The sequence below is a fragment of the Myxine glutinosa genome, chromosome 6, assembly GCF_964187855.1.
Source record: "Myxine glutinosa chromosome 6, kmMyxGlut1.1, whole genome shotgun sequence".
NCBI classification, from domain to species: domain Eukaryota; kingdom Metazoa; phylum Chordata; class Myxini; order Myxiniformes; family Myxinidae; genus Myxine; species Myxine glutinosa.
The window spans coordinates 33,781,593-33,807,907 of NC_136266.1; the positions used below are offsets into that span (position 1 = coordinate 33,781,593).

The 26,315-nt window shown below is 41.2% G+C and overlaps 1 protein-coding gene across 6 annotated transcripts in view; it reads right to left on the bottom strand.

The window, feature by feature from the left end:
* The window catches only part of PIGN (phosphatidylinositol glycan anchor biosynthesis class N), a 98,544-nt gene that overhangs the window by 31,828 nt on the left and 40,401 nt on the right, over positions 1-26,315 (bottom strand). For all 6 annotated transcript variants that reach the window (XR_013623775.1, XR_010984923.2, XM_068119813.2 and 3 more), the window contains exons 11-16: positions 24,123-24,215; positions 19,233-19,288; positions 18,000-18,078; positions 16,049-16,234; positions 9,896-10,041; positions 2,813-2,912 (exon numbers count right to left, since the gene is read on the bottom strand). Coding sequence is in view for 4 of the 6 variants with exons in the window: in XM_068119813.2 (XP_067975914.1) it covers positions 2,813-2,912; positions 9,896-10,041; positions 16,049-16,234; positions 18,000-18,078; positions 19,233-19,288; positions 24,123-24,215 (660 nt within the window). In the remaining 2 variants the exon portion in view is untranslated. The remainder of the gene's footprint in view (positions 1-2,812; positions 2,913-9,895; positions 10,042-16,048; positions 16,235-17,999; positions 18,079-19,232; positions 19,289-24,122; positions 24,216-26,315) is intronic.

Consider the following 26,315-nt stretch of genomic DNA (forward strand, 5'->3'; position numbering starts at 1 on the left):
GAATATTTGGGGGACAGAGCACAGAGAGAGCTGGGGGTGCAAGGCCGGAGAGGAGTCGGTAGAAGACAGAAAGACCACCTACCTGCCTGCGGTGAGTGAGTGAAAGGCCCTCAGAGATAGCTTCATCGCGGGAGATTCCAATAATTCTGAAAGCTTTGGTTTCAACAGCGTGAAGCCGAGCTAGGTGTGAGGCAGGAGCACCGGCCCATAGGGGAGAACAGTATTCCATTGACATTTTCATATCCACTATTTGAAGCTGTGATATCTGCAGGATCAGATCAGATCATACTGGCCTCGGTTTTTCATCTGTTTGTGGTTTCTAACAGAATAGAATGCAACTACAAATTGCCATCCTGGTTCTTCAAAGGCAAGATGTTGAATGGTGGATATGCAATTTTACAGTGAGGCCTTTTCCCAATGTATTTTTGCTTTTGGCCAGCAAGCTGCTTTGGCATCAATTACTGTCCACTTGGATGGTTTGTGTCAAATTTGTGTATCATTCAAAATCGAAATGTAATCATTCTGAAGTCTAAATAAAATGATCAGATCTTCAAAATTTTCTCCAAGTTCAAACCTAGGAGCTTCTGAACAAAACTCCTTTAACCCGCATCAATTTTGTCGCATAAGAGAGAAATCCACGAAAGGTTTTACGAGCCATTCTGCTGGTAGGTAATTGAAGAACGTGGTTTCAAAGTGTCGATCATGATGTACATACCGGTGTGAATGATAGGTATAGGACACCTGTTCAGGACCTTACCGCACACTTTACATTGGGTCGCCACGTGCATTGGGCAACTACCTTTGCTACCTTTCACTTGCACGCTAATGGCCAAAGATCTCCAACTTGTACACGTCATGGGTTTTACAATATCTCTTTGTGATGCTGTAGTTACAGCTATAGTCAATGATTTATGGGTGGAAATCGGTAGAAATAAAATAAACAAGAAGCCGTCATGTGGAGCACGATATTTGCAAAATCCGCCCCCTCCCCCCCCCCCCCAAGAAAAAAAATTCCATTTATACAGCAAATTGTCCATTTCATCAAGATTAAAATGGTCAATCCTGATCAAAGCTCGGGTCAATAGGAAGAAAAGTGACGATTTTTCAGATGAAAAATGATGATTTTGGAAGGTTGACCTTGAGTTGACCTTTGGCCTTTTGACGTCAAAAATAGTTAGTTTCCCTATTTAGTGACTCAATGTGCAAATGCTGTTCAATTTTCAAGTCAATCGGATGAAAATTGAAGATTTTTAAAACTTGGCCTATGTTGACCTTTTGGCCTATGTTGATCTCAAAAATGGCTGGTGGCTGAATTCAGTGACCATATATGCAAATCCTCTTAGAATTTCAAGTCCATCGGATGAAAATTGATGATTTTAGAAATTTGGCCTATGTTCATCAAAAATATAATTTGTGGTTGAATTCAGTGACCAGATATGCAAATGCTCTTCAAATTTCCAGTCAATCGGAAGAAAATTGAGGATTTTAGAAATTCGGCCTATGCTGACCTTTTGGCCGATGTTGACCTCAAAAATACTTGGTGGTTGAATTCACTGACCAGATATGCAAGTCATCTTCAAATTTCAAGTCAATCGGATGAAAATTGAGGATTTTAGAAATTTGGCCTATGTTGACCTTTTTGGCCTATGTTTACCTGAAATATACTTGGCGGTTGCATTCAGTGACCAGATATGCAAATCCTCTTCAAATTTCAAGTCAATCGGATGAAAATTGAGGATTTTAGAAATTCGGTAAAGTTGGTGACCTTTGGCCTATGTTTACCTTTTGACCTTTTGACCCCCAAAACAATAGGCTTCTCAATTGGGACGACATATACGACTTGGTGAAGTTTCGTGATGATCGGTTTAGAATTGTGACCTATCAAACAGACAGAACCACAAACGCAACCGATAAATATACTTGAAAAATCTTCGATTTTGCAAGTAATAAACAAGAAGACGTCATGCGGAGCACGATACTTGCAAAATACGCCCCCCCCCCACCCCCAAAGAAAAAAAATTCCATTGATACAGCAAATTGACCATTTCATCAAGATTAAAATTGACAATCTTGATAAAGCTCGGGTCAATAGGAAGAAAAGTGACGATTTTTCAGATGAAAAATGATGATTTTGGAAGGTTGACCTTGAGTTGACCTTTGACCTTTTGACCTCAAAAATAGTTGGTTTCCCTATTTAGTGAATCAATGTGCAAATGCTGTTCAATTTTCAAGTCAATCGGATGAGAGTTGACGGTTTATCAGATAAAAAGTGATGATTTTGGAAGTTTGACCTTGAGTTGACCTTTGATCTTTTGACCTAAAAATAGTATCTTTCCCAATTTAGTGACTTGATATACAAATGCTGTTCAATTTTCAAGTCAATCGGTTGAGAATTGACTTTTTAGATGAAAATTGATGATTTTTAGAATTTGACCTTAAGTTGACCTTTGACCTTTTAACCTCAAAAATAGTATGTTTCCCAATTTAGTGACTTGATATACAAATGGTATTCAATTTTCAAGTCAATCGGATTTAAAATGGCGATTTTAGAAATTTGACCTCAAGATGACCTCTGACCTTTGACCTCAAAATCAATAGGCTTCTCAATTGGGACGACTTATACAACGTGGTGATGTTTCGTGAGGATCGGTTTAGAATTGTGACCTGTAGGCCGGTGACAAACAGACAAACAGACAGACAGACAAACAGACAGAACCACAAACGGAACCGACCAATATACTTGAAAAATCTTCGATTTTGCAAGTAATAAATAGGAAGATTATGTGCAAATAGGACAAGCATTCAAACTTACCAGCAGCTCAATTCCCAGCAACAGCAGCATCGTCATTGCAGCAATGCTTCTCCATCGAAATCTCTTCCCCAATGTCAGAAGCTCATGCCTTTCAGGGAGGCTGAAGGAGCAGGGGTTTGTAAAGAAATTAATCAAAAAGGGAATTATTTTCACGAAGATAAATATGCAAACTCAACATATAGACAATAAAAGTTATGCAGGATAATGCTCATGGCCTAATGATCTATTCTATGTATGCTCATCGCCCAGTGCCCAGAAAATAAAAGCAAAGTGACACAGGGTCATATCCCACGTCCAATGCTTATTGCATAATCATACTCATCGGCCATTATTTGCCGGTGGATGTTAAAGATCCCACAGTACCTTTCATAATGAGTAAGTGATGGTCACCAAATTCCAAAACCAAATTCCAAAAACCTGATGTAATGCACAGGGGGCACTGCATCGGCCGCAAACCTCCATAGCTCTATTTTGAGTGTGATTTACTGTGGATATTGATGCGCAAATATCAGACTCGGTGGTGTAATGGTTAGAGCACCCGCTCCGAGTCTGGGAGGTCAGCGGTTCAAACCCTGGCCGAGTCATACCAAAGACTTAAAAAATGGTATGAGCTGATTCCTTGTTGGATGTTCAGCATTTTAAAGGATAGAGCATGAACAATCCCTCTGAGTGCAGAGAGAAAAGCAGCATCATTGTTGTGATGTCACTGGTACCCAGAGTATCCCAGGAAATGATGGCACTTCTGCCAAGCTCAGTGGCAGATGACAGTGTTAAGTGTTGGTCTTGTCAGTATGTCTATGTGTGTGTGTGTGTGTGTGTGTGTGTGTGTGCGCGTGTGAGTGGCAGCTCCATTACAAGTTTTGGACCTTGGATGAAATAATAGCCCCCAGTGGGCTGATGGTCATCTCTTGAGATTTGGTGGAGCCCTCCTGGGAGCCCTCGTGACCCAAAATCAATAAATCTACGATCGGGTGATCCTGCGGACCAATTTGTAGAAGGGCTCTATCGGGTTTCAGAGAAATCGGTTGGTAAACAGGGGACAAGTAGGAGAAGTTTCGGGGGTATCCCCTCCTCTGGGAGCCCCCATATTCCGACATCAAAAACATCAAAGCCAGAGCAATTGTGCGGCTTATACTGTCTTGTATTCATCTGTCAAGTTTTAGAACAATGAACTGGGTGAGACAAGGGAGGAGTAGCAAAAATAGGAAAATGTTAACAGATAACCGGACGGACATCGCAATCCATTTTATAAGGTCATCTCTTCAAGATCGAGATTAGATGACCTCAAAAAAAAAAAAGAAAAAAAAAAATATATATACACAAAATGAAGTCCTGCATATACAATATAATAAAAGAAAACCTAGTCGTACCCAAAAGAAGCGGTATAACCTCTTTTGAGGCAGGGAAGGCTAACTTATTTTTCTACTCGAGTGACTGCGGAAGAGCTTTTAACATAGACTCCTTGTTGGGTGAAGACATTAGGAGGAGTTAATGTCATTTTACACGACATAAAAGGATATTAAGAATTAAACAATGGCTAAATAAACGCAATGATAATTGAACCTGGTATCCCAGCATCGTAAACTCGGAATGCGAAACAGGCCAATTGCAAACAGTTTCCTGGCTCCTAGTAGAGCAGAGGTCATTGCACTACAATCAAAATGAATACGATGGTCATACTATAATAATGCGTACAACTATTGTTTCACTACTATAGTTAGACACGGTGATGTAAATATTTCGCTCTGCCATATGTGATGCAGTGCCCAAAAGGTGAAACATTGCTTGCAAAGACCAAAGGGATGCATTATTTTGGATATCATTAAATGATGTTTACTACCCATGTCACACAACATGCTGTTTGGGAATATATTGTGCGTTAAGATTGTGGAACGGAGTCTTGATGGAGGGCAGGGGTACGGACCAACCTTGGTTGGTCCAGGGGCAGGGGTACGGTTGGGAAAACGTGGAGCCTTCGGTCATAGTACGCACCTTCGTCAAAACGTTTATTTTAAAAGAACTGGAAATGCAATCATAAATGTATGTTTATCTGATTGAACAACAACACAGATTTAAATAATGTATTTCCCTTATTTCCAAGGGGGATAATAGGAGAGTCAGGCAGGGTGGTGGTGGAGGTGCAAGCAAATTCATTACCTGCACTACCAAAGGTGGATGGAGGTTATGTTTTCACCCCCTGTCTGTCCATCTGTTTGTCTGTGAACAGGATATCTCATTATTTATTTGTTTTGCAGGGGGGTTCATGACAATACAATCATGCTGTCAGAGGACATTTGGCAAGCTGCATGTATTTCCCTCTTCCAGACATTTCCACTTGAATCCGTTTTTGAAAGCACTATGTTTGTTCGTTTTTAATTAACTGTGCGGTCAATTCAGGGACATTAATTGGGCGCATTTATTTTGGGCACAGCGTTAGTCGCTGTAGCCAGTATGTAATCGCAAGGCCTCATGAGTACACCATCGATTGGATCGGTGTCCTGTCTCGGCCATTGCATGCTGGCACGCTGGCAAAGTTCCAAATTTCTGTCATAACCTAAAACACCCTCCAACAAGTGTTCAAAGACAGAAAGGATCACAGAGCAAGGTTTTCGACAAAATTATGGGTAAAAAGGTCAAGGTCAAGCCGGGCTTGGCTGTCAACTCGGAAATTTTCGTGTCACATCGAATGAAGTACTTGCAGTATTTTGCAAGTGTGTGAGGTAAAATGTACGTGAGTATATGAATCGGATGTGCTGTCTATAGAAAGTTTCAAAGCAAAATGTTTCCGTAATCGGGCACTGTAACTGTTACTGGTCTAGTGTTAGCCGTGGCACGGGTCCAAAGACACCACCAAATATGGACATCGTTTGGATTTGATTAGCCAATGTGAGTCATGCTTCATTAGAATACTTGAAAAACAATATCAAGAAGCAGAAATAACAAGTAAGTCTTATCTATACTTTCATACTGTCGTCGAATCGAGAGGAATTTCTTTTCGTAATCGTCGTGACAGCTGACGGGTTTTATCAAAAGAGGGTATGTTGTACATCACAAACATACTACAAATGTATATCTGAGTGTTAATGAGAATGTAAAATGAAGCCAGAAGTAAAACATGAAAAAAGGACATGCTATAACACGTAGTTGTTGTTGTCGTGGCTGAAGTTGTTGTTGTTTGTGTGCTCCTTCCATGTACTTTTCTATATTTTTCTATTTCTTCGAGAAATATTAGTATATATAATTCTGTGTGCTCCTTCCTTGTACTTTTCTATATTTTTCTATTTCTTCGAGAAATATTAGTATATATAATTCTGTGTGCTCCTTCCTTGTCCTTCTAATGGGTTCCTCCTTTAGTAGAATAATAAATATTTCGTTTGAACCGCTGAGTGAATCATTGACGCTTCTTCTTCTTCAAACTCAGAAAGAGGCTTTCAAAACAACTTTTTTTTTTTTCCTTTTTTTTTTGTATACTGAATCGAGGCTCGTGAAAGAGCTAACATTTATTTCACAAACAAATCAACCAGACAAACAAAATATACAAAAAGAGGGAGTGGAAGACAAGATGGGGAGAGAAGGGGAAGCACACAACCACAACATTTGAGAGCAGGGAGAAGTGTGGGAGGGAGAGGGCTTGGGGGCAGGAGGCGTGGGAAGGGGGGGGGGGGGGGGGGTGGGAGAATTTTGAACTTTGTGATTAATCAAACAATTTCTTGTTACAAGTAAATGGACTTTTACCTTTCTATATAACACCATTTTTTATTATTCTCAGACAGCAGATATCCTTTAGAATGAGTCGTGATGGAGAAACTCTGCTCCTTTTACATATAGACTAGAGAATGAAAGGAGAGGAAACAAGAGCAACAACTGCATTGCAATACATGCTCCCCACTGATGCGCTATTTTTGAAGTCCAAAAAGGACATAACTCTGAAAAATTGACGAAATGCCCTGAAACTCGAACTTGCTCCTCAACTTATCATAATAAAGCCATGTACCAAGTTTCAGTTGAATATATTAACGGGTATGGAAAAAGTCTGAAAAAGCAAAGGTGGAATGGACAGATGGACCATCGGACAGATGGACGGACAGACAAATGGAGAGCAAACCTACAGTCCCCTTCAGTGAAACCGGTAGGGGACTAATACATTTTGCACAATTAAGTAACAAATTCATCACCATCATTCCCTGCATAGAACATCGTTGTGTTGTAATGCTGTGGCTAGCTGTGCCTGTAAATGCAGCTTAGATCGAGGCCATGCGTCCCCCATGCGATTGATTTACATACTCTTGATGGCTATTCCACAAGCCTCGATCATGTTAAAAAAAAAAAAAACATAGGGGCAATACCCCTGGCGCTCACCTGGTAGTATAAACAGTATACTGTACCGACTAAGGGTATTTTAAACCAATTTCAATTGTTGCTAGAAGACAGCGCAGCATGTAGAATGATACTAACATAATCATAAGACTTTAAACAAACAAAGAAAAAAAACCTATTTTGGGGGACAACCCCCTCAACCCCAACCCAATATACCTCCTAAGACCCCAATTGTTATAATGCCTTGAACAAACATTGGTACATCATGGGTGATTAAGGTTGTGGTGAAGTTTCATCCAAATTGTGTGTCTAGCTAATGAGAAGAAAGCAAATACCTATTTTGGGGTTCAACCCCCTTGTAGACCCCTGAAGGTGCAGATTTTTTTTTCTGCCGTGAACAAGCTTTGGTACAGCACGGGTGATGAAGGTTGTGGTCAAGTTTCATCGAAATAGTGTGTGTAGTTTCAGAGGAAAAAGCAAATTCCTATTTTGGGGGTCAAACCTGGATACACTTTGACCCCGGTAAACCTCCTTAGACACCGATTTTTTAAATGCCGTGAACAAACTTTAGTCACAACATAAATATAATGTGTGCCAAATTAGGTCGCAATTCCATCAGCGGTTTCGGAGAAAAAGTTAAGTGTTTATCGACTGACGGACGGACGGACTGACGAACAGACAACGCGCCATCGCATAAGCTCCCCTGAACTTCATTCCAGGTTAGCTAATAATGAGATCTTATCTGAGTTGTGAGCCGATCCAGGACCTGGCAACCTTTTGCCATAATGACCCAGCCGAATCCGAACTGAGTATTTGCTACTGAGTCCCGGCATGAGGCCAACAATGGTTTGGCTGTTCTGGTGAATCTTTGCAAACCATGTGCCAGAGACTAGAGCTTACCAGACTATGGCTAAAGTGTGCTTCATAATAATGTTTAAAGATTAATAACATTAAAAGCTAATTCTTGCAACGGTTCGGATCGGGTTATTTATGTTGGGGCTAAACTATTGCAATTCCCATGTATCCATCTGTCTTTCTGTCTGTGTGTGTCCGCGTATATATATTTTCACTTAAATACAAAGATTCTCCACAACACCTTGGCCAATCGATGCAAAACTTTAAACATTTGAGGGACTACTCATGGATAATATTTTATCGCAAAGTCTTACGTCATAGGTATGGCAGCCATCTTGGATTAAAGTAAAACTAGAGCTTCCAGGGAAGCAGAACTCTACTGAACTGACTGGACAACTTCACACACCAAGTTTGTTCAAAATCCATAAATATTTGTGGACGTTAAAGTCTTCACATCGTTTCGGAGCTGAAAACAATATGGCGGCCTATGGCGGCCATTTTGTGACGGATCGGGTTGGAATGCAACCTACCTTGTGTGGTAAGGGTTAAACATTCTAAGTTTGATCAAAATCTGTTAATATTTGTGGACGCTAGAGTGTTAACGTCGTTTTCATGCCCAAAAACAAAATGGTCGCCTAAGTCCGCCATTTTTCAACGGATCGGGCTGAAATGTAATACCAACCTGGTCCTTGGGGTAAGGATGCTGCATGTCAAGTTTGATCAGAATCGGTTGATATTTGTGGACGCTGGAGTGTTAACGTCCAAAAGTTAATTTACGACAGACGACGACGACGACGACAGACGACGGACGCCGGAGGGTTCAGTATGTGATCCGTCCAGTTGAGATAAAAATTGAACATAATTTTCTCCGAAACCGCTCAACGAAAAAAATAAAACTTGGCATATGTCATCAACTCCCTATGGAATATATAGGGTGATAACGATGACGTCATCGGTCAAGTCGTTTTGCAGCCATAATTGGTTGAATTGAAATTCTTATCCGAAAAACCTGAACCTTCATATATCTTATCTATGACCCAATGTGAGTGAAAACTTAAATTCATGATGTCATTGGTCACATGGTATGGCAGTCATATTGGATTAAAGGAAGAAATTTGGACATCATTTTCTCCAAAACTGCTCAACTAAAAAATTTTAGACTTGGCATTCGTCATCAACTCCCCATTGGGTATACAGAGTGATAATGATGACATCATTGGAGAAGTGCAATTCCAGCCATAATTGGAGGAATTTAAATTCTTATCCGAAAAATCTGCAACTTCATATACCTAATCTTTATTATTATGCAATTGGTTTGAGATTATTACTGCTTGATGATCAGCTTTGATATTGATTTCGAAAATAAAATGTGGAGCATTGTGGATTTTTGAGTTATAATTTTCAAATTAGAATGCAAAGACAGGGATTTAAAAAATAAATTCCTTTTTCATCATCCGCACATCAGTATGAATAAAGTGTTAAATGGAAGAATGATTCAAATTACAGGAACTTTGACCAAAATTAATCAGACAATGACGAAAGAACAGAACGTTTCGGAGTCCTGTTCCAACCAAGTTGAAATCACACTTCGCCCTTCCTTGTCCTCCTGCCCATCCCGCCCCTGCCTTGCTCCACACCCAATTGCCCTACTGAAGACTGAGGCCACGAATCACGTGCTTGCCCACCAAGCTGGGTGGAAGTAGACTTGGCCATCTGCACGATGTGCTCTCATCCTTTGCCTCTGCCTCTTCAAGTAAGTTTGTGAAACTGATGCCCTCTGCCATTTAGCTCGTCTGTGGGCCTAGATTTCTCTACACAAGAATGAATTATTGGAATTTGTAAGGAACAAAAGGCTTACATCTGAGGTTCGCTATACTTGCTGAATCTATCCAAGGCATCTTAGGTACTGACCGTCGAACGGCTGCTGCCCAGGAAGCAATAGGTAGGAGGCAGTAAGCATAATGGCTGAATGGTGAGGATTGTAGGGCAAGAAGTGTTGAAACGACCAGTGTTGCAACCGCACACGTGCCAAAGAGGCTCACTGTCCTCGCAGCTGTCTGAAATTCATAGAACTGTCAAATATCAATGCAGAAAATACTAATCAATCATCTTATTTTGCATCATGCATGCCTGTAAAGGTACAACTGTAATTGTAGCTTTGCACGCATGGCATTGTACGAATGAGTACACCATCCTTCGGAGTAGATAATAAACCTGTCCACACTGCTCATGCATTTTAAAAATCCCAAAGCACCAAACAACGAGTGTCTGCAATTGTGTGTCAGTACCACGGAAAAATACCAAATATGTTCTTCAATTTATGGGGAGCAGTGCATCAGCAGCATATCTGATCCTCCAGAATTGGTGCAACTTACAGCCTGGTGCTGCATATACAAATATGAATGAATCATCGTTGCGACAAAATTCTCCATTGATCAACTTTGCATTCATCACGGACAAATTGCCTTCAGAGTTCAGATTCATTTTCAACAGAATTTCTGCTTAAGTTTTAAGGAGCACATCACTTTTACATTACACAGGTGCATTCCTTTACTTACAGTGGGTGGGCTGCCATTACAGTTGTTAGTCCGGCCAAAATGCATGATTACTGCAAAATCAAATGTGAACACATCCACGGAGTGTGAAGCAATTATGACACTGAAATTATCATGTGAAACCATCGCTACATCTTTCTTTGGATAATGGTTCTGTCTACAAATGACACGATGTATCTCTTTCGATTTGGTTAGTTTAATCGTGTGTGTGTGTGTGTGCGTGTGTGTGTGCGTGTGTGTGCGTGTGTACATGTGTGCATGCAAGTTGCTGCTGTTGAATGCAATCATGGGTGGGTTTCAGGGGATATAACGGAGACCCACAAGGTCTAAAAGTATCCACCTCCGCTTTGGTGAAGGATCTCGATTCATGGACCAAGTGGTCCAGTTTTCTTATTCTCAAAGTTTTGTGCCGAGGGCTCTTTTCAGGATCATCACCGAGCCCCGGACATCCTCCACCGACATGTACTTAGTTTGTAGTAATATTCCCAGGGATGGTTTTAAGATCTCTGTAAGGTTCTTCTTTAGCATTCCCATTGCTCCAATTTATCAATAGTACAATTTAAGCGTTCTTCAGCTTCCAGGATCTTTTGACTTCCTTTTGAAGATTATGGTATTTGGTCAACTTCTTGATTTCTGCGTTTTAGGACAAAACCGCTAGTACTGACAACTCAATTAACAATACTGTCTCTTCCTTTTTACCCTCGCCTGAGGAGAGGGTATTGCATTTGAGTCCGTTTGTCTGTCTGTTTGTTTGTCCGCACAGAATAAATATGATTTTCTATGCAACCGTTGGCCCGATTGACAGGAAATTTTCACCATAGGTTCAACTCCACCTGTATAATTTTTTAACGCTAATTATGACATCATAGGTCACATGGTTTGGCCGCCATCTTGGAAAAAACAAAAAACTTTGCACCTCTATATCTCCGAAAGCGCTGAATAGAAAAAAATTGAGACATGGCTCATTGTAAAGAACTCTCCATGTGGAATAACATATGTTAATGATGACGTCATAGGTGCCTCCATTATGACGTCATAATTCGACAAGTACAAGATGTCATCTGATCAAGATGAAATTTCTTGAGCATCCTCTAAGGATAAATTGGTGGAAAAAAATAATAACGATGACATAATCGGTCACGTGGTTTGGCCGCCATATGTTTCAACACAAAAGCCTTAAACATCACTGAAAACACGTCCTGGCGAGGGTCTGCCATCTCCGATTGCTCTTTATAGTTGTACTGGAGTACTAGCTAGATCCGGTCATAATGCTATGTTTTCCATGTTCATGCTCGATGGGATCATCAGGTCATTTAACGATCACTTTTAGTGTGTGTGTTTATGGTTGTGTATAATCATGCAACTGCAATATTTCACTGGTCAAATTCATACATGTACACACTCAACATAAACTATCAATGCAAATGCATGCAGGGATGCACAGACAACAACCATTAATCAAAGAAAGATGTAGGGATGGTTATTATAAAAAAAACTGTTGTCCTCTGCAAGAAAGCTGAAATTGGGACGGAAGTTCACCTTTCAGATTGACAACGACCAGAAGCACACAACCAAAGCTACACTGGAGTGGCTAAGGGAAAAAAAGACAAATGTCGTTGAGTGGCCCAGTCAGAGACCCGACCTAAATCCAATTGAAAATCTGTGGCATGACTTGAAGATTGCTGTCCATGAACGCTTCCCAGGCAACTTGACCGAGCTTGAACAGTTTTGTGCAGAAGAATGGGCAAATATTGCCCAATCAAGGTGGGCAAATTTGGTAGAGACCGATCCCAACAGACACACAGCTGTAATTGCTGTCAAAGGCAGAAGTATTAACTCAGGGGGGAGTTGTGAGGGGGGGGGGGGGGGGACACTTATCCAACCAAGACATTCTAGTTTTGTATTTTTAATTAATTATCTAAAATTTGTAGAATTTGTTTTTCACTTGAAAGTTGTGAGTTACGATGTGTAAATAAAGTGGGAAGAGTCTGATTTAATGCAATTTAATTCCAGGTTAGAAGGCGACAAAAGGTGAAAATTTTGAAAGGGGTGTATATGTCAGCTTCCTGTTAAACAAAGAGAACAAAATCAATGTGGTTTCTTCCCGACTCTACCATGAACAGGCATAGGATCATATTATTGAGCAGAGTCTATTCAGCCGAAAGCAACCATATGGGTGCAGTGCAGTAAGCTCTTGTAAAAGATGATCGAAGTACATACGGAGTGATAGGGAAGGCAATATGAGGAAACATGGTGAACAACTTTTTTTTCTTTCTTTTTTTGTATACAAAATTTTTTTGTATACTTTTTTGTTTGCGGGGAAAAATGGCCTTAAAACGATCATTCATATTCATTCATTCATTCATACAAGATAGAGGCTCGTGAAAGAGCCAACATTAATCACACAAAAAGTCAAACCGACACATAAAACACAAAATAAGGGGAGCAGTAGACAAGATGGGGAGAGAGGGGGATGGACACAAACACAACATTTGAGAGCAGGGACATCGAGAGAAATGTGGGAGGGAGAAGGCTTGGGGGGAGGTGGGAGAGGTATAAAACATATGAACACTGCAAGGACTTCCAAGAAAGAAGTTGGAATTTCTTTAAAAGTGTATCTGGGGTGAATTAGCAGGGGTAGAAAAGATCAAGGTTTTGGATGGGGGTTAGATAAGAGATGGTGGTGATCAGCTGTTTTAAAGACCTGGAGGGAGGAGTGGGATTGAAGGGACTGGGGGAGTTTGTTCCAGCGGTGGGAGAAAAGGGGAATGAAAGAGTGAAGGTGAGCAGAGAGCCTAGATTTTGGCAGTTTAAACATAAGAGGGTTGCTGGCAGATCTTGTGCGACCTGTAGGAATATTAGGGGGACAGAGCACAGAGAGAGCTGGGGGAGCAAGGCCAGAGAGGAGTCGGTAAAAGACAGAAAGATCACCAACATGCCTGTGGTGAGTGAGTGAAAGGCCCTCGGAGTTAGCTTCATCGCGGGAGATTCCAATGATTCTGAAAGCTTTGGTTTCAACAACGTTAAGTCGAGCTAGGTGTGAGGCAGGAACACCGGCCCAGAGGGGGGAACAGTATTCCATTGAGCTGCGGATGAAAGCCTTGTATGTGGTGAGGAGCTCAGATGTGCCAAGGAAGGACTTCACACGACGGAGGATGCCCAGTCGGCGACTGGCTTTGGAGGCCAGTTTGGAAATGTGGTTTTCCCAAGAAAGATCATGGCAGATCGTGAGACCCAAAAGCTTGAGCGACAGAACTTCTTGGAGAGGATTGTTGAGAAAGTAGATGGGAGGGTTTCCAGTCAGTCTTTTCGGCGAGACATAGTAAGAGTGTAAGATTTGTCAGGATTGAAAGACATGTTCCACATGTTTGACCAGTCTGTGATTTTGTCCAGGTCTGCAGAGAGTGAGGAAGCTGCAGACTGCCAATCTGAGGGATGAGGAATGGAGCGGCAGATCGTGGAGTCATCAGCAAAGAGATAGATGATTTTCCAGAGTCGGAGAGATCATTGATGAAGACCAGAAACAGCACAGGGCCCAGAACACTACCCTGGGGAACTCCAGCCAGAACAGGAAGCGGAGATGAGAGAAATCCATTCAGGGCCACACGTTGACTATGACCAGCGAGGCAGTCCCCAAGCCATGAGTGGAGATTTCCATGGATACCATAGGAGGAGAGTTTGGTGAGCAGAGCTGGGTGCCAGACCGTATTGAAGGCACGTGATATGTCAAGGGAGACAGCTCTGATTTCCTGTTTGGCATTGAGGACCTCCATCCATTGTTGAGACAGCAGAAGCAACATGTCCAGAGTAGAATGACCTGGTCTGAATCCAAATTGATGATCAAAGATCAAGCCATTGGAGAAGAGGAAGGATTTGATATCCGAAGCAATGATGGATTCCATGACTTTGCTGATAATTGGGAGCAGGCTGATTGGTCTGTCGTTGCAAGGATCTGTTTTTGCACATTTTTTGTGTAAAGCGGTAATGTTTGCTGATTTCCAAGATGCTGGCAGATGACCTTGAGCAAAAGAGAGGGTGAAAAGAACAGAGAGAGGGTGAGATAGAGCGGCAGAGCAGGATTTTAGGACCTGTGGGCTGATGCCGTCTGGTCCAGTTGCAGAATCAGAGTCGAGGTTTGACAAAAACTTCTCCACCTTGTCAGGAGAGAAGGACACAGAGTCCAGGAGCAGTTGGGTTCGACTGGGAAAGGTGGGAACAGAGAGAGATGGGTTTGGGACACAAGATTTTGAGGCAAACACAGAGTTGAGGCATTCGGCTTTGTCACGTGCGGTGTCAACTGTGTACCCATTTGAGGTAAGGGAGGGGATGGAGGGGGAACAAACACCAGAAACGGATTTGACCAGATGCCACCAGGATTTGGAGGAAGGAGACAGGTTTGAGAGGTCAATCTTGAGTGTGGAGAGATAGCGCTTCCTGGCACTCCTGAGGGTAGACACACACTTGTTCCGAGCTTGGTGGAAGGAACTGAGATTGCCTTCAGTTGGATTTGCCTTCCAATAGGCAAAGGCAAGTTGTTTCAGGGCAACTGCCTCACCACAAGATTCAGTGTACCATGGATGGGAGGAAGGGTAAGACAACTGAAGACGAGATGGGATAAATCTGTGCATGAGAGAGAGAGAGAGCAGTTTGCTTTGGAAGAATTCCCAGGAAGAATTTATGTCAGAGGCAATAGAGATGGGAGACCAGTCCAGATGATTGATGGCTGCTTGCAGACCGTGCCAATCAGCCTGAGTGAAATGCCAGACTCGTCGGCGCTGAGGAGGCTCTCTGAGAATGGCCAGAGAGATGCCCACTTTAACAAGCACATGATCAGAAGAACCGATTGGAGCAGAAGAGCAGCAGACATTTGCAGGGAAGTTTGTCATAACCAAGTCTATAAGAGAAGATACTCCATTGACTGAGATCCGGGTCGGGAAATTGACAGATTGTGTCAGTCCCAAAGAGTCACAGAAGTCCTTTGCTGAGGTGCCATGGCTGGTGAGAGAGGAACCCACACCCAGCCAGCTGGCATGATGACAGTTGAAGTCACCACATATGAGGAAGAGAGAGTTTGGATGAGTTGATAGAAGTTGGTCCATGTTGTCCGACAGCCAAATGTAAATGGAGTCATCACTGTTTGGAGGACGGTACAGAACACATATGAACAAAAGGTGGGAGCGGAGAGGAAGCCGTAGCCAGAGGTACTGCTGAGGGTGGGGTGGAGAGAGGGCAGTGCAAGGAGAGTGAGGAACAGAGTTTTTGATGAAGATAGCAACCCCACCACCAGGACGAGGCTCAGGTCTATCATACCGGAGGAGGGAGTAACCAGGAAGAGATATTAAGGAATCAGAGACATCTTGAAGGAGGAAAGTTTCTGTTAAGCAGATCAAGTCTGGATTGTCAGAAGCAACCTGAATGGAGAGATCAATCAGGTTCAATTTGATCAATTTGATTATTTAAGAGGAATACCTTCCAGGAACAGGAATGAATGCTTTTGGGAAGGACTCACCAGGCGTAGTCGAGTTTTCAGCCAGCTTGTTTCATGGACATTGGGATGCAGAATGAGTGTGGAAATGTATACCATCCAGCCAACAAATCCAAAAATCACGCTTGTACCAAGAAATGCCCGGTCAAACGTATGGTAGTAACGAAGACCACCCAGGGCAAGATTCACGAGCTCTTCACTTATCTGTACCTGCACACAATATTGAGTGATATATGCAGCATATTTTGAGTGAGTGGGGCTCCACTCACAAAATGAAGTTGTGCTTTACAGCTTCTAAAGCGTGTCTCGCATTAGTAGGTCAATTTCCTGGCCCCGGCAAAACAAAACCCTTAAAAAACACTAATTAGAATACCTCCTGCATATTATCAATTTTGGTGAGTAGATTTTCAATTGGCAATTTGGGGAGGGGTTCGGGAGCGAAAAAGAGCACGATGGGTGACAATGGGATCTTTACTCTTTCATTACTGGTTGATAGCACTTTTCCAATTCCTTTGACATTTCAGTTATTTTCTGCTTCTTTGGCTATGCAGAACTACAGCAATGTGACTGTGTCGCCAATATGCATCTGCATCGTCCCGCAACGGGTAGATGCCCTCGTTCACTGTCCTAAAAATAAACGAGTTTGATTTAAATCCCTTCAGCCGTTTTCAAGTATCACATTTTCACCAGCCATGACATATTTCACATAGATTGGTGAAGCGGTTTCAGCGAAGGGATTTTTTAAAATATCCGCTTTCATGCTAATATGGCTGCCACACCACGTGACATATGACCTTAAAAATTGTACACTCTGCATATGTATGGGTAGGGGATCACGTTTGTGAAGTTTCGTGTTGATCAGATAAGGTTCGTTTTTCTATCCAAGATGGCTGCCAAACTACGTGACCTACGACATCATCATTTTCAAACTACATGCATTATGCAACAGTGGTGTTAGATAATATTTGTAAAATTGCGCATCAATAGAGTAAGCGGCTTCAGAGATATAAATATTTAATATTTTCCTTCAATCCAACATGGCTGCCACACCATGTGACCAATGATGTTTTCGTGATCATCTTTTAATCGCCATGCCTAGTCAATGAAACTCGTAAAGTTTCGAGTGAATCAATTTGTTGGTTTGGGAGAAGATGTTTCTTTGAGATTTTAGGTTAAATCCAACATGGCTGCCAAACCATGTGACCTACGATATCATAAATTTAATATTTCAATATTTCAAATACAAATGGGTCACAGATCATGTGCATGCAATTTCAGATTTTTAGGATAAGGAATTCGATTAAAACAATTTTGGCTGGTATACCACTTCACCAAATATATCATCATTATCATGCTTTTGTTCCCCATTGGGAGTACTTGACAATGTGCTAAGTTTCAAATTTTTCCATTCAGCGGTTTATGAGAAATATTTTTTTAATTATTTGCGTTTAATCCAAGATGGCTGCCATACCACATGACCTACGAGGTCCAAATTATCATAAAAATATTCTGCATGGGTGTCACTCCTACGCTGAAAGTTTTGTCTCAATCGGACATGTGGTTGGTGAGAAAAACAAGGTTTAGCCCTTACGGACAGACGTACGGACAAACCCGAAAACATAATGCCTCCGGCCACCTTCGGAGGAGGCATAAAAATCACAATTCACTTTGCTGCTTTTAACAGTTGAATGATCAGGGAAGCCTTGGACTCTAGCTAATAAAGACATGTTTTCTTCAAAATTTGAATCAATTTCGGGACAAACAATAAATTATCCCATAACACAATTGCAAATTCCACAGTAAATAGTTTCAAACTTTGCCTGTTCCACGTTTTGTGGAATGCCGAACATGGCCTAATGCTAATTCACAACATAATATTGTCAAAGTGATTATTCTTTAAAAAAAAAAAATGCTTTATACAGTTGTCATTAAATTAAATAGGCATTTTAAACACCAAAACAAATTGAACACTTACAACATCATCATAGCGAGACTTCTCAAAGCTTTGTCTGGCCGCAACAATCAATTGCAGCAGTTTTGAGTCATGCAGTGGCCTGGACAAATAAAAATGAATTTCAATTTCAACTTCACCTGATAGAAATGGTTTGTGCCAAAATACAATCAAATCCAAACTGTGAAGTTAATTTGACTAATGTATCAAGTAGTTAGGTTATTATTAAAACAACATTTTAAACTGTGCACAGTTGCAGTGATGGAGTAATTATGAGATCTGAGAAATGCACTCGTTAAGAAAAACTAGAACAGCACTTTTCAGCATCGACCAATATGCCTCCACCCACATTCTTACATAATTCTACATACTTGTACCAAGTTTGATTTAAATCCCTTCAGCTGATCTCAAGTATCACATTTTTACCTGACATGACCTTTGACCTTTCACCCCAAAACCGAATCAGTTGGTCTCACATCATAATATATACTTATACGAAGTTTGGTCAAAATCCCATCACAAATTATCGAGGTAACAACATTTTTTTTTTACCTGACGTGACCTCTGACCTTTGACCTCTAGATGCCAAAATCGAATCACTTCATCTTTGCATAATTATATAAGTTTGGTCAAAATCCCATCACTGGTTCACAAGTTATCACAGTAACAGGATTTTTACTGAATATGACCTTTGACCTCTTAACCCAAAATTATAATCAGTTCATGTCTACATCATCATACATACTTGTACCAAGTTTGATTTAAATCCCTTCAGTTGATCTCAAGTATCACATTTTTACCTAACATGACCTCTGACCTTTGACCTATTGATGCCATAATCCAATCATTTCTTATCTTTCAATCCAACCATCTTTTCATCAAATATACTTATACCAGGTTTGTTCAAAATCCCATCATTGGTTCACAAGTTGGCACGGTAACTTAAGTTTTACTTAAAATGACCTCTGACCTATTGACCCCAAAACAGTTCATCTTTACATCAATATACATACCTGTACCAAGTTTGACTTAGATCCCTTCAGCCTTTAAGTTGTCATGGTAACGAAAACCTATCACGGACGCATTGATGGACGGACAGACAGCTGGACAGACAACCCGGAAACATAATGCCTAAGGCGACTTCGTCGGCGGAGGCATAAACAAAAATCATGTTTCAATCGCTGTAACTTTTGCCATCACGACACAGTCAAGAATGTAATGTTAATTGTTTGAAGTCCATCTTTGTTTTCGACTTACTGGTAAGGTGTATAAAAGAATGGCAGAGCTGTTTCCCGTTTTATGTTTCTTTTCACCTGCATGAAGGAAAAGCAGACCAAGTGAGATACATTGTTCAAAATATCCAGAACTCAAACCTTTTTCTATCAGCTAGGAGTTATAGGACAATAGTATGTTTTGTCAGGCGTGAGTTATGGCTTCTGAGTTCCAAAGTCTGACGTTTTTGGAGGTGGGTGGAAGGATGCAGTGGATGCTCATGGTAAAGCTTTTACAAAATAACATAAAGCATAATATTGTTGTGGATATGAGGATTGTGTTTTTATTATTGTGTTTTTTTTATTGTATAGTAAATTGTTGTAAAATATCGCCCTCCTCACTCCAGTGTTGTATAAAGGTCAAAGGGCGTTCCCGTAGTTAATTCCATAAAGCATACACGTTAGCCAATCATAGATTTCCCCCCTTGTTGGTAGTTATATCTTTATTATGTGTATTAGGGTAAGGCCTTGTCTTCCATTAAGATGACACTCCATTGCACCAAGTGAAATAAGATAGCTTCCCTTCATTCTTCATTCCCATTCCCAAAACCTCCATTTCCAACTGCGTCATTGCCAAGCCTTAATTGCCAGCTACATCCCCTCCAAGCCTCCATTGCCAACTGCACTGGGCAGTTTGCCAGGTTTGCTACAGCTGTGGGTTGTTGATTTCGCCCCAAAACCACCATTGAGCATGTGCTCGGGTCGGGGAAGAAAGGCATGTCCCCACCTCGTCATAGAGGGGAGGAGTGAGTCAGCCCCACTCAACCAACCACGAACAAGGGGTTGGACTTGGAGAGGGTGTGGAGAGAAACATCAAGGTTCAGGGGCGTGGCATATATAACCCACAGCAGGCGCCCCCACCAGAGATGAGTCCTGGAAAAAGCGCGCGACGTCTACACAACAGCAGCAGCAGCAGCCACAGCAGCAACACAGCAGCTTGGGGGGCCTTGACGGCAGTTTATGAGCAGGGCCGCAAAGGAACGGCGGCTGCTAAACGCGCCGATCGTGCTGCAGTACCCGTGGGCCTTCCTCTCCCTCCAGCCATCCACCTCCTGCCTTTCCATCCTTTTGTGTACGTGAGTTTGTTCTGTGTGTCTTGTCCCTGGGTATTAATTAAGCTTGTATAAGTTAATAATTGCACTGTGTCTCTGATTCTTCTGTATATTATTTTATTATCCTTCCTTCTCCTTGGTTACTTTGAGCGTGTAAATAGTAAGAATAAATTTAGTAGTATTTCCAACCTTTTTGTCTTCTTCTTCTTCTTCTTCACATCCGTGTCACCTTTGTCTTTTCCCTATTGAATACCTGTGGCGCGATCCGGCCAACGTTCGGGAATCGGGTTAGTCGGGGTAACTGTTCGGCCGCGGTGCCATCCGCTCGGCAAACCAACATCCTTATCCGCGGTGCGTAACAATATATTTTACCATAGGAAGGTGCAGCTATAATTTTACCACTACAGTTTTCCTGTTAACAAATCTTGCAGCATATATCCTGCAGCTTTCATATTTCCAGATGGATTTCATCCTCATATTCAAACAATAAAATCAACAAAACTGCATACGAGCTTGGTAATGACAGTGAAAAATATAATGCGACACCTGCATGGGACAGGAACAGTTGATGAACAAAGAGCCTTTTGTTGTGCGGAGAAAAAAGTAAATCCTATCCCAGTGGGCTTTTAAGTCACTTCCGATGGGAAAAAAGTGACTGATGTCGGGTCAATCTCTCTCCAGGCAGTTCTTTCGCAGCATTAGTTATAGGTGTGCACAGCAGGTGGGGGGATGCTTGAGAACAAACTTCATATGAGGGCAACAGGTGTACTTCAGAGAGACATTGATTGGGTGCTCCAATGGGAACAATCGATTAGCTGATTTCACAGGTCCAAACGTGTGACAGATCAGCATCTCTTGCCATGATTTACAATGCTCTTTATTGTTCCCATTCCATCCTTATTATTCCCCATAACTTTCTTTAAAAATTGTGCAATGTTTGGTTAAAAAAACCCAAAGCAATTTACGAGGGAGGAGGTAATAAGAAAGGTAGAATATTAAGAAAGAGCAACTGTAATAATATTGGATTTTAAGACAGATTAAATTGGTAATGTATGAGGCTGAATGGATTTTTAAAGGCAGTGGGATTTACACTTGAGGAGAATATCCAACGGAACATACGTAACCCTATTTATAAGTTTCTAAATGACAATAAAGAGCAAAATTTTAGTGCTGGAGGAATACTTCTCAATATTTTAGGAACGTACAGTATAAGGCCTTTATTACCTGCCCATATGTATTCACCCGGTCTGTCTGTTTGTCTATCTGTGAGCAGGATATCCCAAAAAGTTATGGACGGATTTGAGCAAAACTTGGTAGACAGGTTGGGTGTATGGCAAGGCCGAATTGATTAGATTTTGGTGAAGATCCGCATCTGGAACCGATAATTTTTTTAAGTGATTCTTCACTTTTAGAGATGGGGCGAAAAATGAGATATAGCACAATATTTCAAAAAGTTGTGGATGGATTCGGTCGAAACTTGGTGGACAGGTCGGTTATGTGACAAGGACGAAAGGATTCGATTTTGGTGAAGATTTGGATCTGGATCCAGATATGAGTTTTTGTCCCCCGTCGCACCGCGGAGCGAAAGGGGGACTATGGTTTTCCCCTCCGTCCGTGTGTGCGTGCGTCCGTCCGTCTTGAAAAATAAATGAACTACTAACTTCTAATCTGGTGTGTGGGTGTATTTCGGCATAAGGAAGAACGCTATTGAAAATTGGGTCGCCACATCAAAATCCAAGATGGCCGCCACCATATATATGTCTGAACCTTGTGAGCGAAATATGTCCATCTGTCCGTGCGTGCGTGCGTGCGTAAGCGAAGGACCGAATTCTAATTTGGTGTGTGGGTGCAACTCGACATATGGAAGAACCCTATTGAAAATTAGGTCGCCACGTCAAAATCCAAGATGGCCACCGCCATGTAAGTCTGAACATTGTGAGCGGAATATCTTGAAAAAGAAACGAACTACTAACTTCTAATCTGGTGTGTGGGTGTATATACGCATATGGAAGAACGCTATTGAAAATTGAGTCGCCACGTCAAAATCCAAGATGGCCGCCGCCATGTATGTCAGAACCTTGTGAGCAGAATATCTTGAAAAATAAGCGAAGTACTAACTTCTAATCTGGTGTGTGGGTGTATCTCGGCATAAGGAAGAACGCTATTGAAAATTGAGTCGCCACGTCAAAATCCAAGATGGCCGCCGCCATGTATGTCAGAACCTTGTGAGCGGAATATCTTGAAAAATAAGCGAAGTACCAACTTCTAATCTGGTGTGTGGGTGTATCTAGGCATAAGGAAGAACGCTATTGAAAATTGGGTCGCCACGTCAAAATCCAAGATGGCCGCCTTGCGTCTTCCACTTTGTCAACTCACATCACTTCACCGACGGAGGACCTAGGCGTAACGCTTGTTTCTTTTAAGTGATCCTTCATAATTGAGACATTGGGCCAAAAACGATATACAGCACGTTATTTCAAAAAGTTGTGGAGAAGCTATGCCAAAACTTGGTGGATGAGTTGGGTCGGTGACAAGAACAAGCTGACTAAAATTTTGTTTTGGCCGCATGCAGATCTGGCCTATCGGTGGGATACAAAATGTAAACTGTTCAGCCTGGCGGAGTGCCGTTCTTATATTAGCAAGTGATTCCGTGTCATGGATTTGAGTGGATAAGAATGCAAATAACCGGTAAACCTGCCAATTTTAAGAAATTGATTGTGATATGTGGAGCAAATAGATATATAGTATATGAGAGGGTGGGTATAAATTGAGATAAATCTGTGAGGAGATGTGAAAACCAAAGTCGAATCAGGTAACTGTATACAGAAGTGTTGCACATTAATGAAGTTAATGTCATGTTATGGCCGAGGCTTTAATGGATGTGAAGGTTTCAGTTAAAGGAAACTTTAAAGAGATTGATAAATTAATGCATGGTCAGTAAAAGTGGATATTGCAAAACCAATACCAGCCGTGGGATCAATATGACAAGATAAAACTTCAACCTCTTTATATGCTCAACATATAGATGCTCTAAATGGTGTAAATGCAGGTGCTTCGGTTGTCAATAAGAGGAGAAAGGAAGGATTAGCTACAACTCTGAAACCTCATTATAAACTTCGACAGTTTCACAAAAGTCTGTTTTAAAAAGTGAAAAGCCTTGATCAGGAGATTCACAGATTACTGGTGAACTCCATCAATGACATCATCAGTAATCACAAAAACAGGCTGAAAAGATGGCCTAGAGGTACGCACGCTCACCCCTAGGCTGTCTAGTCTGGATTTGAATCCCAAACCAACTATAAACTATCATCCTTAAACTCATCCTAAATCCTAACTTATATCATCCGAAATGTCAACTATGAACTGTTTGACAGACAGAATGATTCACAAATGTGTGTGCCGTCCCTCGGATGGACATTAAGCAGGCGTCCTGTCTCCCAGCATTCGTTGGTGGACGTGAAAGATTCACAGTGTCCTCCGTGAAGAATAGGCGAGTTATCGCTGGCACCCTGAGTAAATTCCAAATTCCTGCCCTAACCAGCAGAGGGCAGCACTGCATCAATGGCACAGCAGCACCCTCAGCTAATAATGCTACGCCGCAGCCTTGTGCTTCATACAAATGCAGAAGACCTACAAAAACAACCTTTAAAGGGGAATTTCTCATTAGAAGGATCACACTTATGTCAGTACAAATGCTAAAAATTCACAAATAATAATTACAAGATATGATGCAAAATAAGCTCACAGTGAGAAATGGTCCATAGTATGTTTATTGATCCTTAAGAGGCAGAAGTGAAAGTTAAAAGCATTTTGAAAATACTCACCTCAAACTGTTCAACAATCGCGAGAGCGTTTGCAAGTGCCGCTTCAGCACGAAAAGCCACAGAGGCATTCAGGTACGACAAAGGAAGCAGGCCCTAATGAAGATAATGGAATATAATACAGTATTTTCAAAATGCCATAAACAATACTTTATGCACCAAGAAAACCTTAAGATCACATGCACAGTAACATCATTAAAATGTTAGTTAGAAAGATTGGTTATGAAGATGAATTCTCTTTTTATTAATAGTCAGGTTCACTATGTTTTTTCGTTCAAAATTTTGGTAGATTAGCAAAACTATACATTTTTGGAATATTCAGAGCATGAGGAATCCAAAAATTAGTGTTTACATTTGCGTCGACACCTTTGCGAAAATGGCACTCAGGACAGTGATGAAGATCTGTAAAAGCATATTCCTGAACGTATAGACCTCGTAGATCCTGTGTATAGGACTTATAGTTCAATCTGACACTACCTATAACTTCCTATAACAACCTATAACTTCAAAGGACTTGCAATATCATGTATTATGTAATACAGTTATATCACAAATATAAAGACAATGGTTTTCAATTACCTTTGTTTGTTGCTTTTCTATAATCCTGAGCACTATTTTGAGGCCTGTATTGGATTCCTTGACCCAGAAAACATAGGATTAGCATATTTAATTAAGTCTCTAGGTTGACTAGAAGCCGAGATCGCGCAAAATATGTATTTTATGGCGGCCATTTTCAAAATCCAAAATGGCGGCCATGCAGGTGTCTGTGCAAATGCCAACATTGATTTTCAGATTCTCCATGCTCTGAAGATTCCAAAAATGTACAGGTTTGCTAATCCCAAAATTTTGAAAGAAATTATATTTGTTAACATAGTGAACCTGACTATCTTCATCACTGTCCTGAGTGTCATTTTCGCAAAGGTGTCTACGCAAATGTAAACATTAATTTTTGGATTCCTCATGCTCTGAATATTCCAAAAATGTATAGTTTTGCTAATCTACCAAAATTGTGAACGAAATTATATTTGTTAACATAGTGAACCTGACTCTAAGGACAATCCATGTTGAACGCATACCAAATTAACAGCATTTATCTTAGACGAAGGCTCGTTCTGTAACATATCCTTCTGGTTATCTCAGAGCACAGTCGTTAAGAACATCAACTCTTCTGAAGATTGGAATTAATCGGTGTAAGGTGTAAGTTGGTATCTCGACAAGTTTAGGAGATGCTACAGTGTATTATTATACCCCCTCCGATGTCACGATTGAGATGTACACGGACCTTTGTCTGACTGGTATCGAATATCCTGGCCAAAAACAGTGGTATTTCTTCTCGGTTTACAATCAATACAAAGTTGTCCGGCAATACAGCAACTTTTATGAATAAATCTCAAGTGCTTTTGAAACTACAGCTACTGAAAAATGGCTCAAGGATGCAAGATTCGATTCAGTTGGCCTTGTTGTGCCCACACACCGCTGGAAGCACAATTTACATCATATGTGGAGCTGAGTTTTACAACTTTGCGCTTTTCCATATGACGCATATTAAAAATAAAAGGATTTGGAAATGGCCAGGCAAGAATGTTCCTTGAAATTGGTTTATTTCCCATGGATTGACTCATTAGTATGCATAAGGCCTGCTGCTTCTCATCATAGAAAATGGGCAACATAATGCGTTTCTCTTCATTTCTGTAGCGTCTTGTTCGTCATCCTGTGCCTCCTTATTTTCTCTCTGCATGCGATGCTATTCCACCCATTGTGGTTGACTTATTGCCTTCCCTAGTTACAAGAGGTTGTTATGAATGACCATAGGTTTTGCTCTTTTCCTGTACATTCTACTAAAAAAAAAAAACCAGGACCGATGATTGTTGAATATATATATTGTTGCGAATATGGAATTTGGCCTCCATATCCGCTTGTAAATATTCCCCTATTTTCCCCAATACTCCCCAACTATCCCCAATCCCCCATTCCCTAGTCCCATTGTCTGTAAACAACAATCAGTAGAGCCGACCTTCCCCTTATTCCCCCATTAAATGTCGTGCCCAGGTCCACCGCACCACACGTAGACAACTTTCGGACATCTTGCTAGTTATTCTTAGTCTATGTCAGTTAAGGCCTCGTTTCCATTAATTATGACTCTTCGTTGCACCAGAATGTGATTATATGGCATCAGTAGTGAGTTTAGGACCTTTC